This window comes from Abrus precatorius, unplaced genomic scaffold (genome assembly GCF_003935025.1).
Source record: "Abrus precatorius isolate BTA unplaced genomic scaffold, Abrus_2018 Scaffold8, whole genome shotgun sequence".
NCBI classification, from domain to species: Eukaryota; Viridiplantae; Streptophyta; class Magnoliopsida; order Fabales; family Fabaceae; genus Abrus; species Abrus precatorius.
The window spans coordinates 5726423-5741776 of record NW_020874428.1 but is presented as its reverse complement, the minus strand read 5'-3'; the positions used below and the strand labels follow the sequence as shown (position 1 = coordinate 5741776).

Genomic DNA, 15354 nt, shown 5'->3' with positions numbered 1-15354 from the left:
AAAATTTATGTAAGTAACCCCTTTATCATTAATTTTCCTTCTCTCTCTCTAACACACATTTAGGAGAATGAAGCATGCGGAGATCAACATCAGAAAAAGGAGAAGATGAACAGAAGAAAGACAAAAATTCCCATTATCCCACAAAATCAAGGGCAATATGTTGCACTTGCACCAATGAGAACAAAGGGAATTCTACCATGGAGAAAGTTGAAACATTTATACTTGGCTTTAATTTGAGATGTTTTAATCCAGCCATCCCCACCTGCATCCATGTATAGATAGATGATGATGGTGGGTGGGGAACAAAACATAAAATCTATAGGCACTAAGTTATATGTACACAGAATCACCAACAAAACAGTCACACACCCGCACGCACACACGTTAGTTTCCATCAATCTAATTTGCCTTCTTCATAACCTCAATTAAAGGGAAAAAAATTAAAAATATTTATATATATGAAGCAACCAAAAGAAAATATAGCCAGCAGCTTCTAAATTATAAAATTTTCGAGGACTAACAAGTAGACGGGGGCATGAGATTCAAGCCCAAATCATAATTTTCTAACACCAAACGAGCCTTGTTTGTTTCGGAACTCAGGAAATTACTAGATTCAAACTCGGAGTGCATCCTTTTCTTGGATTGAAGAGACACCCCAAAAAGCTTGGTCCTGCAGTTTTCACTACTAGCCTCTTCAACAATTGTTATGGAACTGTTAGTGGGAGAGTTCACAGCATGAGCTTGTTTTGTATTAGTGGAATAACACCCCACAAGCTGATTCGTTGGCCTTTGCACCGTTGAAACATTACTTATTTGAGAGGCTTGTGCTTGTGGTGTGTTATTATTATTATTATTATTATTGCAGAGAAGAAAAGAAGGGAAAGTGTTGCTTGGAGACACGGGTTTGACATGGTTCTGAACGAAGTAGATTATGTCGTTGTAAAGCTTCTTCATGTGTGCAAGCTCTGACATGAGCATGTTGTTGCTTCGCCTGAGTCTTTCGTTGTCCTCAGAAAGAGCAGTGACAGTGTTGAAGTTGTTGTTGATTGAAGCGGTTCCACTTGGTCTCGGGGAAGTGAGTGGCGGTGAGTCACACCAATTGGCCAACTCGTCCGAGTCAGTGGGAGGCGAAACGCTGAGTCTGTTGTGTAAGGGAAAGAAAGTAGGAGGAACGCTAAGTCCAAATTGATGAGAAGAATGATGTTGATGGTGAAGATTCATGGCTGCAGGCACTTGTTGATGCTGAGGAGTTTTTCTTCTGTGGATCTTACACAGCAAGTGCTTCTCTCCTTTTTTGAAGAACTCATTCGCAAACTCCCACCTGTCAGGCACGATCTTTCTGAAACCCTATCGGAAAAATCAAAAAGAAAAAGCAAGTTAGTTAGAGAAAAAGCAAAAGATAACATCTTGAAGGTTATGTATATGTGGGTGTGAATGTGTAGTTACATAAGTGTTGAGTTGGCGAACGAAGCTCGAAAAGTTGTTGTGTTTGAAGTAGTTTGGAAGAAGGTCTCTGGCGAACTCTGGGGGGCGCCAAACGACAAAGGTGGTGTCGTCTTGGCCCCAAGAGACTATGTGGTCGGTGTTGGGATCGTCTACAAGTTGGTATGTTTTGGTGAGGAAGGGTGCAGGAACTGATTTGTGAGTGTCCAAAGAGAGTAAAATGCTTTCGCAGTTGTTGTCTAGGAGAAGGGCCATTGTTGGGAAGCTAAGAGAAGAGAAGAGAAGAGACAGAAGGAAGATCAGAGAGAAAGAGACAGTGTGAATGTGTGTGTGGAAAGAATGTGAGTGAGAATAGGGATGGTGGTAGATAAAGGATGCGAGAAAAACACAAATTAATGGAAAGGAAGGACTAGCACTGCTACTCTTACTGTGTAATGTGGTTTGCCTCTGTCTTTTTGTTCCTCTTTTTCTTATTTACTTGTCAATTATATTATTTATTTGTATAATTATTTTCTAATAAATTATATTTATACTTCTTAAAATTTAGCTTTCTTTAATTTCATATCCCGTGTTGCTTTGACCTTACTTAATTCATATAATTACGTAAAAAAGAGAATGTATAATGAAAAATAAAATTAAAAAAGAAATGAATTTGTTTACCGTCTTCCTCGATTAGGTAGTGAGAGAATAAGTGTCTGTCTGTCTAGGACTGTGAAACAAGGGCCTTTCAAGATAAACCCGTGACTCTCTCTTTCTACGTGTACGTGTCAACGTGTGCGTTTGTGTTTGTGATTCAGAGAGAGGGTTCTGATATCTGACATTGATCCCGCGCACACCCAATTAAAATCGCGCACAAGAGGAAGAAAACGTTTCCATCTTTTGCAAATTGACAATTACACCCTTCCTCAACGCAACCCTTTTTCTTTTCTCACTTTTATTCTATTACAAGCAATCAGTCAAACAATTCCTGCCCTAGCTAGCCTACTGTCTTTTTCCGTAATCAATTTCCCCAAGCATTTTCGTTTCAAAATAATAAATACACACCTTTTGTTAAAATCATTCCTTTTTTCGTGAGTTATTAAAAATCATTCCACATATTATACAAAAATTAGGATAAAAGTATATTCATAATATTTTTAACATATTTTCAAGAGTACAGTAGTTAGTGTTTATTTTTAAATATAACAGTGATGATAATTTGACGCGATAAGTGGGTAAATTAATAAGCCAGTGATAATCATTTTGACGCAATAAGGGCAATCTATCGATCTTTGGGTAATAAGCTAAGAACCAGTAGGTGGGTAGTAAATAATTAAGTTATCAAGGATTGCTATCTCCAATTCCAAAGTAGTGGACTACATACCTCGGTAAGAGGGGTAATTCAGTGCAAGAGTCGGGTTTATTGAGTATGGATACGAAAAAATTTAGGAGTTTTTGTTAATTTATTGTTTTTAGAACGTTAAGACTGAAGTTTACGTTTTCTTTCTTTTATTAATGCAATAAAACTAATGGAATCTTAAGAAAGAATATAAGTGGGATATGGGAAAAAGAAGGTGGGTTTGATTTCACGTCAAACGAGTGTCCTCTTTCCGTTTTGTAGGTTTCCTTTTGTTGTTTATTGTCACCAACCAAGCAGTGTCTAATTTCGAATCCCTATTCATTATTCTATTGCACCTCTAGTATAGCAAAGGATACATCGAACTACGTGATAGGAATTAAAGACTGTTTTGGTTAGGTGACGACATGTCTAACCTTCTATGGCTTCTCTTCTTCTAGTAGCATAGAATAGTATATTTGCTTCTATATCTTTCCATCACTCTCTTTCCCGCCACCTTTTCTTCCCTTCTTCTTGATAAACTCATTAACACATTATTCAAATTTCAACATCATGTGCAGTGTGGTAAGAGTCGTATGGTATACCCTTTTATCTCTATTGTTAGTGCCTTTTACTCGTAAGCACTAGCTTACAATGCCTAGCTCTAGCTTCTTCTGTTTTGCTTTCCCTTACTTTTACGTTGAGATTCCAGCTTTGGCTCTTCCATAACTAGACATTCATTTGCTGACGTGTCCAGGTGATTGAATTATTGACCCCCAAAAGTTCCCATAAATAACTGGGAAAATTTTTACAGCTTTTCCACCTCCCTTTGTGTATGGCCTCCCCCACAATAACATATTTTTTCTTTACTTTTCTTCCCTTTTCCCTTAGCCCAAAGCATGCATCAGCTGTTCGTGTATCACAATTTCTAGGTAAAGCCAAACCTAAGCAGAGGCTAGTTCATTACATGGTACGCTATACTCTTCTAAGGATACGTAACATGCCATAAGTTATCATATTAAAGTACATGTGTTGACCTTAAATCCTTAGTATATACTTGAAAAAAAATATTGTCTTTAAGATAATTTTAATTTATTAATATAATTTTTGTCTGACAGAAATTAAACTATTAATATACATTGTTTTAAAAGTTTAATGCATCATATTATTATTTGATATATTTATAAAAAAATATTTACTAATATTATTCATGATAGTGTTTATATAAACTCATAATTTATATACTAATATTTAATTTTTATGATAAAACTTATATTAGCATAAGTTAATCAACTTCTATATTATAAATAAATTTTATCTCAGAAGTAAGGTGTTTAATAAATCTATTTTCTTTTATAATTGGTCACAGATAGAATTAAAATTAATTAAAAATATGTCTGAACTGACTAATTTAGTATTAAATTACTATTATCTATAAAATATATGTTTATTGTACATACTACTGACAAGTTTAATATTAAATCACTAGTATCTGCATTGTTTTACACAATGCAAATGCAATTCACATAACACACGGTAAATAACACTTACATGACATGGTTGGACTTGGATTGAATTAAATGCCTACATATTTCGTTAAGCATCAAATTAATCTGAGTTGAATTAAATAAAATTGTTATGAACGATAACTTTTTTTTTGGTAAAATTTTTAATGCAACTACATTTGAATGCGTTATGAGAGATTATTATCTATTGTAATGTACGACCACGCTCATAAAATAAAATTTTCAAAATATTTTATAAGAAACTTAAATTATAAATGTTGAAAAATGCTTTAGAACAATAGACTACTAAGTCATGATTTTAAATAGCAACAATACCACCATTTTTCTGCCAAAAACGGTATCGCATTTTAATTAACAGTTTTGTCATTTAAATAATTAAATTAACATTGTATGAAACTATATAATTGCTGTTATATTTTCTACATTTTTATTTATATATATACGTGTATCTTGAAAAAATATTTCACATATAAAAAAGGTACCTAAAAATGTTCACCTAAATTAATGTACAAATTGTTTCCTATTAAATAATTACATATAATTTTCTGTATTTCTATCATATCTTCAATTGGGGTTTGAGTAAAAACTAACAAGAAAACTTTTTCATAAACTCTAGCAGCTTGAGAATTTTAAGGTGCTCTTATAATTGAGAAAATGGTAGAATTAATCCTAATAAAATAATTTTGAATTCCTAAATGAATTAAAATAAGCTAATAATCTAATTATATATTAGCAGAGAAATGTTATTTTTATTTAAAAATATGATAAATATTTTTTAAAAACTTTAAAACAACATAGACAAATAAAATTACAAACCAATAACACTGAGTTGGTAAAAGGAATTAATGTATAGTTTATATATTTATGCTATAAGTTGCTCTGGTCGTACTCTATTTGCAACACAATAAAGTGAAATTAAATTTGTAAATTGTAATAGATGTATGAAAAGAAAACGAACTTGAAATGTGATAACATGAAAATGTGGCAGCAGCAATAGGCAGTAGTAATGATAAGAGGAGTTTCAAGTCCCGATATCCAGTTGAGAATATGTGGGTGGCTTCTACTCTAGTTCTTCGGGTCCCTAGTCTACCACGCAGTAGTGTAGTTTCAGATGTAAAGAGAAGAGAAGTAGGGAAGGAACCAATGTCATAACTATCTGCTTCTCCTATGTTCTAAACAATCATGCCCTTGTTTTCTCTTTCTCTTTGCAGCTGCTTCCCCACACTGTTTTCATTTCATATATTACTTTTTCGTAATATTGTTTTCTATCTCTTATTTTATATATATTTTTACTTTAATTTTAATGCATTGTTAGTATAAAATATTTACATTATCAATTAATTAAAATAATTTTTAATATAACATTTTTATATTGTAAAATTTATTGCGAGATTGAATAGCATTAGTCTTTCTTAATTCCTTCCCAGTTCTGAGTTCTGAGTTCTGAGTTCTCACACAAACCCTGACGCTTTTGGTGTACTATGCTGCCTCGTTTCAGCGGCTGACATGGAGACAGTAGTCCTTTCTCTATTTTGATGGGTCTGTAAGTATTGCCACTCTCGTGATTCTTACTTTGTTCTTTTCCGTTGAGAGAACGTATACGCATAATTACTGCGCTCACCTTCTTCGCTTGTTCAAGTTACATGCATCTTTAGGGTAATTCTGGTTCTTCAATATCATTTTTCAAAATTCATCGACCCTGTTATCTCATGCTCTATTTCACGTTCATTTCTTTATAGAGGTTAAGCATTTTTAATTCAGCTTACTTTTTTAAATAAGTGGGTACAATGTTTTTCTTAATTTTAAACAAAACGTAAGTATATAAAAACACATTAATTTATGTGGTTTTGTAATTTTAATTCTAAAGCTAAGTTTTAATATTTTTACTAAAAATATAATATTTATTGCACTTTTATATGTTTGTGATTATAAATAAATATTTTATTATAAATTTATTATTTCAATTATTTATTCTTAATCTTTAGGATTGAGATTGATATCTTTTATTTATATAATCTTTTGCACTTGAATATTATGTTAACCTACTACATGACATACGAATAAATACATGAATATTTTACTCACTTTGTAAATAAAGTTTTCAATTTATGAATCAAATTACTTTTTCAAAAGTTTAAAATAATGCTAAGATGATTTTTTATCTAGATTTTTATCATACTAATTAATAATTATTAACTATACGATAAATGAATCAGATCTTTGGAACCTGGTGGATAAATTGAAGTACTTCACGAACAAATTAAAAACCTTTCCACGTTGTCATGTTCTCAGTCAATAATAATATGTCTATCCACATTCCAACTTTTACACAATTATGGCCGATTGATTGGCTTTACCAGACCAGAATTAGACCTAATTATGTTACTGTGAATGAATGACATAAACCTAAGATTGGGTGGGTCCATCTATGTGGCACCGAGCAGAACACACAGCTTTTCTTCTTTTTTTTTAATTCAGATTTATAAGCACTATCACATTATTAATATTTATTTAGTATTATTATTTTTTAATATTAAACAGAGTCAAACAACTAAGAACAACATTCTATTATGTTAAATATCCAAGTTCAAGAAAGGGATTTAGTATTATTTTTGTCATATTATATTACTTAAGGTTAAATAAATTATTACTCTCTAAAAATATCATATTTTTTGTTTTAATTCTGATCACTAAATTTAAAAAATTACGTGATTTTATTTCCTTCTTATATATTAAAATTACATATTTTTTAAGACTAATAATTTGTTTAAGCCTATTATTTATTATAATTATGTTTTTTTTGCATGTATACATTGATCCAAACAACATCTATAAACTTTTTTTTAAGGGTAATAGAAAAAGAGGACGAAGCTCTTAGGAGGAAAAAGGTTTTACTTTGGCGAAATTTTACCCATGCCCTCCTTCCAAACACAAGAGTTATTGAACTGTTCGTTGTGTATTCTGATAATGATTATGGTAATTCCAACGAAAGATTATATATAGTTGGTATGGTCTTATTTATAAGACTTTTTAATTGAATTATATAAATTAAAAGAAACTGTTCAAAAGATTGATATATTGATTTTTATAAATAGTTATAATATTTCAAATCTATTTTTATTTTTATTTAAATTATATTATCATATTAATTATTAAAAAGTTAAGAATTACTATTTAATTTGTAAAGATAAAATATATGAAAAGATAATAAAATACTTCTAAAATTTTGTAAAGAGTTTTATATTAAAGATCACTGAAGATCTTTGAGGGCATTTTATAAAAAGAACTAGGTAAGAGTTGTATTAATCAAATTTTGAACGGGAGAAAAAGAAAACAAAATATCTTTACACTTCTTTTTTTTTTTTGGTTTTAAATAATTTATTCAATCAAACAAAATATTAATATGTTACAATTTTATTTTATTCTCAAAATTAAATTTATTACTTAATAAATAAATAAACATATTTTTATTAACATGTCCACGAACTGTATTTGCTCTTAATTTTTGGATTTAAATTATACCATTATAAATCATGGGAACTTTTAATTTTGTCTAAATAAAAATAATATGTATTTTGAATAAAAAAAAGTATATGTTCGTTTCATTTTTTTCCCTATTTTTATCATGTCATATTAAAGGAAGTTGGTTTAAATGGTTTTAATTTTTGTTCAAATATAAATAAGGATAAGCTTGAAAATAGGAAAAAGAAAAGAAAAGATATTGAATGTGGATAGATATATATTTTTTATATTAATGTGAATAGATATATTAAAATATTCTTAGTTTCACCATCAATATATAAAAAGAAATAAATTATATGATTTTATTTCATTTGAAAAACTATATTAGTAAAATTAGCGGATTGAATAAAAAAAAAGAGTGAATAAATATATTATAATGTTATCCATCTCAATAGTTTCAATGACAATAGTAAAGATAATATTAGTATTATTTTGATTGTAATAAATTAAATATTATTAGAAAATATCTTTTATATTGTCTCTATTGTAACTTCCGATCAAATTTGATTATAACGAAAATAAATTTAATATCACTATTGTTGACTTAAGTTATTTCTTTTCTTCTATTTTTAACATCTTTAATTAATATTATCTGGTAAAGATATTTATGATTTAATTTTATCACTCAACCCAAATTTGTATTTTAAAAATAGAATACATAAAATCTTACCAGTAAAATTCTAATCCAATATCAAGTTTGGATGAATTGAACTTTCGATAAATATTTCAGTTACTTGATTATACATGTTCTGGTAATCTCACTTTATAAGATTAAATATACGAATTTAAAAATAAAAATCATAAAAATAATATATTCATTATATTAAAGTTATAATAATATAATAAATATTTTTCAAATATTGATGTGTTAATAATTTTTTATATAAAATAAACTATTAAATTTTAAAAATTAAAAGTTTGAAACAATTTTTTAATATATATTTTAAATATATCTTTTATTATTAACTAAAATTTATTAACAATTATATATGTACACACACTCATAATTCTAATTAATAATATATATATATATATATATATATATATATTAACACTTATAAAATTTTTAATCTTAAAAATACTTTTTTAATTACCTACAAAATTATATGATGAATTATTTGATTTTTTTTATATAGTTAAGTTTTTTTTTGTAATCTTAACATAAAATAATATCATTTCATTTTATTGTGAACAGCTCAAGCTCATCTAGGTATTAACACTTTGAACCCACTTATGATTTAGGGTAAAATGGGTTGCTTAATCAAAATTAAATTTGTTTAAACTTTAAATTTAATAAATTATGTCTTCAATTTCTTACTAAATTCTTACTTCAATCTCTAGGAGAGTAAATGTCAAACGTTCAGATTATTTTCTTACTTTTGTTTTTATCTATGATTTTGCGGTTCTTTGAGGTGCACAGTATTAATACATTGTAAAATAATGTTAACACTTAATATGTTATATTAAGTGGCACATATAATTGATTATGTGACAAAAATAATATTGTATATGATGTGATATGTATTTTTATTTTATTTTAATATCAAAGATTGTCATTTGTAAAATATGTTATTATGTAATTTTTAAAACGTTTCATTTACTAATTTTTTTTTACTTAATATTACTATTATAAAAAAAATTACTATTTCTTATCATTTGTGTTCTTCGTCAATGACTTCAAACTTAAACAGTGAACCAAAAAAAAAAGAGTTATGTTAAAGTATGAGTAAATATTAAAAATAAACTCATGTTCTTTCATCTTTTTCATTAGGCTTTGTCAAAGTTTGAGCTTTTGCCAATAAAAATTCAAAAGTTAGAACTTAATCATTGTTGAAGCTCTTCAAAAGATAAAATCACGTCTATTTAAGTGTTAGAGCAACTAAATTAGGAGGAGATAATTTTTTTTAAAATCATGATTATTGCTTTGAATTTGTTGAGGTTGCTTTTCTTGAAAGTTTGTTTCATAACTTTGGACTTAATACTAAGTATGTGGGTGTAAAACCCAATGAGTGAGTGAAAGGATAACAAAGTCAATATCCAAGTCTCGTTGAAGAAGTTGAATTGTCAAAAAAATTTAACCTAAGATAGGAGTTCTTATGACTTTAACGACTTAATAATGGTGTAGAAAGCGCTATTATAAAAGAAGTAATACAAATTATTTTAGCAACGCTGAAATTGCCAACAAAAAACACAAATGGAAATGGCAAGCAACAATAGTAGCTTAAATGTAATATTAAGAAAAAAAAATGAAGATGAAAGATGGATATGTGAAAAGATTTAAGAATTATAAGCTAAAATATTTAACATTTAATATTCTCAAAATATATATATATATATATATATATATATACCACAAGATATATTATATGTTGACAATGTATAGTCCAAAGAATTAAAATAATACATGAAGACAAAAATTAAATATTAACCTAATATTTTTAAAATTTTAAAGACTAAAATATTTAAATTTTTTATAATTTTATTCTTAATTTTTATGAATATATTCGGATCAAAGTTAGCCTTAGCCAATTTTGACAACTTTAACATTTGTGTCATATTTACTTTAGAATTAATTAAACTATTCACTTACATTCTAAATAATTGGTTTAATATATTGATTTTTATCTTTATATTATTTATTAAAAGTCTCAGTATACTTTAATCTAATTGATCCCATCTTACATAGACCTGAATATTGTCAGGTTATTTCAAAATTGAAGAGGGATTCAAGACTAAAGACTGTGAATCGGGACAAAATTTGGAAAAATCTATCTCAACTAGTTCCGTGAGCACCCTTGTAAATATCCAATACTGATATTTGGCACATTACAATCAATAGTAAAAGAACATTAAACTCATAATGTATTACATACATGTTTGTTCGAAAAAATGTGTTAGAAAGACCACCCAACCCCACACATCATGAAAATCTATAGAACAAAGGCTGAATTTCTCCCCACAAATTGTCAGCAACTTAGTCAGATCCAACCGAGCCCAGCACAATAGATTTCACTACTCACTCCCAAAAATTACCCCACAAATAAAACACACCTCTTCTTTCTTCTTTCTCTCTCCACACGTTGAAGGCCCAAGAAGATTCTATTCTAATTTCTAAAACGCTGTGAAAGTAAACTAACCCCACCTCCTATCACATGACCACCGCCGGTACCTTTGAAATAAAATCATATTTGTTATTATTGAACAAAACTCGTTGAGAATTTCAAGGAGAGACAACATCAAAACACAGACCGTATACTGTTAAACGACGACTTAAAAAATAACATAACATCCATCACTTTTTCCAAGTTTTAATTAATTCACAGCTAGCTGTTGTAATTCACCCCACAAAACATGTTACGTCACTTTATTGGTATAAAATATAAATAGATACATTAGTTGTTTATTTGCACATCGGATAACAGAAAATGAGTATCTTTTTCAATCTTTAGAAATGTAATCATTAAATCTTCATGAACGAAATTAAGCGGTAGAAAACTAGATATAAAGATTTATAAAAAAAACACGGTCACATACACAACTTTTGAATATTATTGTTTTTCTTTTCTTTAATCCATGTTCTACGACAAAGCTAGCAAGGTTCTTTCTTCTATCTCTTTTCGCTCTCTTTTTTGTCTGTTTCACTGGCCTTTCTTTGCTTTTTATAAAAACATACACTTTTTACATGAATAAAATAATTTAACCTACATAGAATACATGCATGCTTAGAATAGAAAAATAAAGTATAAGACAGAGAAAGACACGGCCAAGCTTTGTCGTTGATGCGAGGTTATGGGTATACATACATACACGAGATGAGAGATTGGATGGGTCTGAGTCAAACAAGTTCTATTCAAAGTTCCTTTAAAGGTTCTGTTTCCAGACAATATTACTTAATTGCAGGGTCACGAGGGGCTATCAAATATGAATCTCACGAGCATATAGCACTCTGATAATAACATATTGGACAAGATAACCATTTTCCTTTTAGTGCGACTTTTATACACACACATGTGCCTCAGCCTAGGTTCTTATTGTCCTTCCCCAACCCCAAACATGTATTCTATCACATTTTTTTGTTAATTATACTCTCATTAACTGAGATTCATATTTTAACGGTGAGTTTTTTTAGCGATATATAGTTTTATTACTTTCCATTAGCATTATTAATTACACCTTTTGCTAATTATAATGTATTACATTTTACTAAACTAGCTAGTGGTATGTGAAATGCACTGTATTTTATTTTAAATATATATATATATATATATATATATATATATTAATAATTAAATAAAAATATTTTATAAATTTTTTAAATAATTGTATATATATTTATGTAATATAATAAATTCTTTCTAATAAAAAATTATTTAATAATTTTTTAACTTTATAATTATAAAATATAAGGTAATTAATAATTTTTATAAATATAATTATTCACAAAAAATTTGTAAAAATAATAAAAAAATAAATAACAAATTTATCTTCAAAATATAAGATAAAATTAACAAATTTAAAATTAAATTAGTTACGATAAAAGAAGATGTAATTCATACTTCATTCTTAATCAATTTTAATCTTAAAACTAATTGTAAAAAAAAATAATTTTACTAATTTTCTATAAATACTCTCGTTTATAATATAAAATTTAATTTAAATTATTACGAATAAAGTACACTTTTAAGCGGATCATAGATTTCTGTTCCCTTCATTATCAAGTTAATGCTGATCCATCCAATGATCCTCATAGAATTCATTGAAATAGATGTGTACTTTAGAGGCCTAGTTAAGTTAAAAAACAGCTCGAATTTTGCATTAATTAACGGTGTTTTTATAAAATTAAGGATGTGACACATTAAAAAAATGTACTTGTAAGATATATATATATATATATGTGTGTGTGATAAACATTTCACACTTAGAAAAAAAGAATACTATTCATCCAAGTAAAATAATACCAAACTATGTTAGTGAAATATTTAGCGGATTTCAATAATCTGAACAAGAATAAATAGACATTTTATATAATAAATAAACTAAATTAACGCCAAATCTTTTCCCAAAGAGACATAATAATAACTGGGCATTTGTTAAATTAGAAAGATTTCACTCTTACTGAATGAAAAATAGAGCAATTCATAAAAGTCCACTATTTACATTTAGAGCATGTACATAAACGTATATGAAAAAAATATTATTTATTAATGACTTAATATTAAATTATCTTTTATTAGTAGTTTTTTAATTCTTATATGATATTTTAAAATAATACATACCAAACTATGAAATTTTTTAAAAAAATACTGAAATATGGAATTAAAAAAATGTAATCACGATTTTTAGTGCAGATATTTTGATATAAAACTACTTAAACATTATAAAGTACCAAAAATTGTTATTTAATATTTTAAAAAATTAAAAAAATTGTAAATTTAAAAAAAAAAAAATTAAACTACCAATAACAGTTTGTTAACTCAAAAATCATTATTAACAATTTTTAAAATTTTCCATAAGTCATAATCTTTATATGATATTTAAATTTTTTCCATATAAAAAAAGCCTTTATTAGTGTATATTTTTTAATAAAAAATATTTATATATACTTAAGGTTTATAATAATAATATAATATATTGTACTAATAGATAATTTTATTAAAAAAATATTAATATATATTACAAGAACTGGAACATCTAAGTTTATTAGGGCGGTTATCAATAATTACTAACACAAAATATTTAATATTTAATTATAGCTGATAAAATTAAAAATTCAACGTCAATTGCTAAAAAATAAAAAAAATTAACATAAATTATAATGATTGCCAACAAAATCAGTTTGATATAATCACGTGTAAATAAATATATTTTGACATCGATTTTAATAAATACAGTAAAAAAAAAAAAGTTTAACGTGGATACATCATCCAGTAATTATGATTTCTTCCCTCCTCCATTTAGGAAAATGATTTATTTATTTATTTATTTATTTTATTTTCATATGTTGCAAATAAAATTCATCCATGACTACTTCCGTAACTGACAGTAAGAAACTCATTTGGAGTGGCTTAGAAGCTGACGCCAAATTATTAGGTTCTTTGGTGTCTTTTTTTTTTTTCATTTAGTTTAACTTTCTCTCATTTATTTCTTTTATATAGTCAGCTGCACGGAAAATTTTTGTTTGAGAAATAATTCTTTTATAAGTATGTTTGGGGGAGGGTTTTTGAAAGGGAAGGAAGGGAAGAGCTTATTTTTATATTTTAAATAAATATATTTAAAATTAATAATTTTTAAAAATAAAAGATATAAATTAATATAATAACAAAAATTTAATGTTTTAATAATATATTTATTATTCTAAATAATATATAATTTTTTTAATATGAAATTAAAAAATAAGATCTCCCTTTCTTTTCTTTCAAAAATAAAGTTACACTGATATTTGTTGATCAACAAATGTCATATAAATTAACAACAGTTATATTTTAAAATTCATTCTCTTAAAATTTGAAAAAATTTGGTTAATGCCACCAATTTAGTTTAATCTCATACAGCCCACAATTTAGTTTAATGTAATCAATTCTAGCGTGAGTTTAGTTTAATATCACTAATTTTAACGTTAGTTTATTAAGACTATATTTAAAAGTTGTGTTTAAAAGGAGAGAGAAAAAAACGAATTAAGAAAGGTTAACCCTTATTTAGAAGTTACTTAATTAAAAGAAAAGGATTTAGAAATTTTTCTAAACCCATTAAAGTCCTTTTAATGCTAGTCTTTTGAGTTCATTCAATTTAGAGTTTTTTAAGGATTTTTTTCTCTTTCTCTCACTCACTCCTACTATTTCATGATTAGGATTTTAATTTTTTTAAATATTAATTTTTTAAGTGAAATTTTTTTAAAATTTATAAAAAATAAAAATATTAATTTTTAGAGAAAAATATTTAATTTTTTGTTAAAAAATTATATAAATAAAAATATAAAATATAATAATATCATTTATATAATTAAAGTCACCTTCTCCTCTCAATATTAAACATCAAAATAAGATAGAGACTTAACTTCTTTCCCCCTTCCTTCTCCCTTTAAATCATTCCCTTCCCTCTTCCTCCAAACTTTCAAACAAAGCTTAATGGTCAAAAAATAATTTAATAATAAGTAAAATTGTTACTAATTGTAAAATTTAACTACCACTAACTAGTAATTTTTTGTGTGTGGTGATATACTATTAAAATACAAACTATAATATATACTTTCAAAACTTTTATTAACAGTTTTTTTTTGTTAAACAAAGAATATACTAAGAAATGTTATTTTAATTTTTGATAATTTTTCTAATAAATTATATCTTTTTATAGTGCGTAATTGATAATATTTGAGTGAAATGTAGGAATTTATTTAATAGGTGTAAAAATTTAAAAACTTCAAAACATTTTAAATTATAAAAATCTAGTTAAAAATTTAGTTAAACAAGAAAGACTTATCATTAATTTAACCTTTATCATAATTATACGGATTAATGAATGTTTAGAATTAAATCCTTATTTAGTTAATGC

General features: G+C 26.7%; 1 protein-coding gene across 1 annotated transcript; it reads right to left on the bottom strand.

Annotated features, from left to right (window-relative positions):
• Positions 1 to 516: 516 nt before the first annotated feature.
• On the bottom strand, positions 517 to 1698 carry LOC113847999 (heat stress transcription factor B-4-like). The gene is made up of 2 exons (XM_027477344.1): positions 1447 to 1698; positions 517 to 1347 (listed from the first exon to the last, which is right to left on the bottom strand). Exons 1-2 carry the CDS (start codon positions 1696 to 1698, stop codon positions 517 to 519), a joined length of 1083 nt encoding a protein of 360 aa, XP_027333145.1.
• Positions 1699 to 15354: the final 13656 nt, after the last annotated feature.

Coding starts and splice junctions, on each gene's coding strand:
- LOC113847999 (XM_027477344.1), bottom strand. CDS start 1,698: ATGGCCCTTCTCCTAGACAACAACTGCGAAAGCATTTTACTCTCTTTG. Junction 1,348..1,446: donor TTCGCCAACTCAACACTTAT/GTAACTACACAT, acceptor TTTTTCCGATAG/GGTTTCAGAAAGATCGTGCC.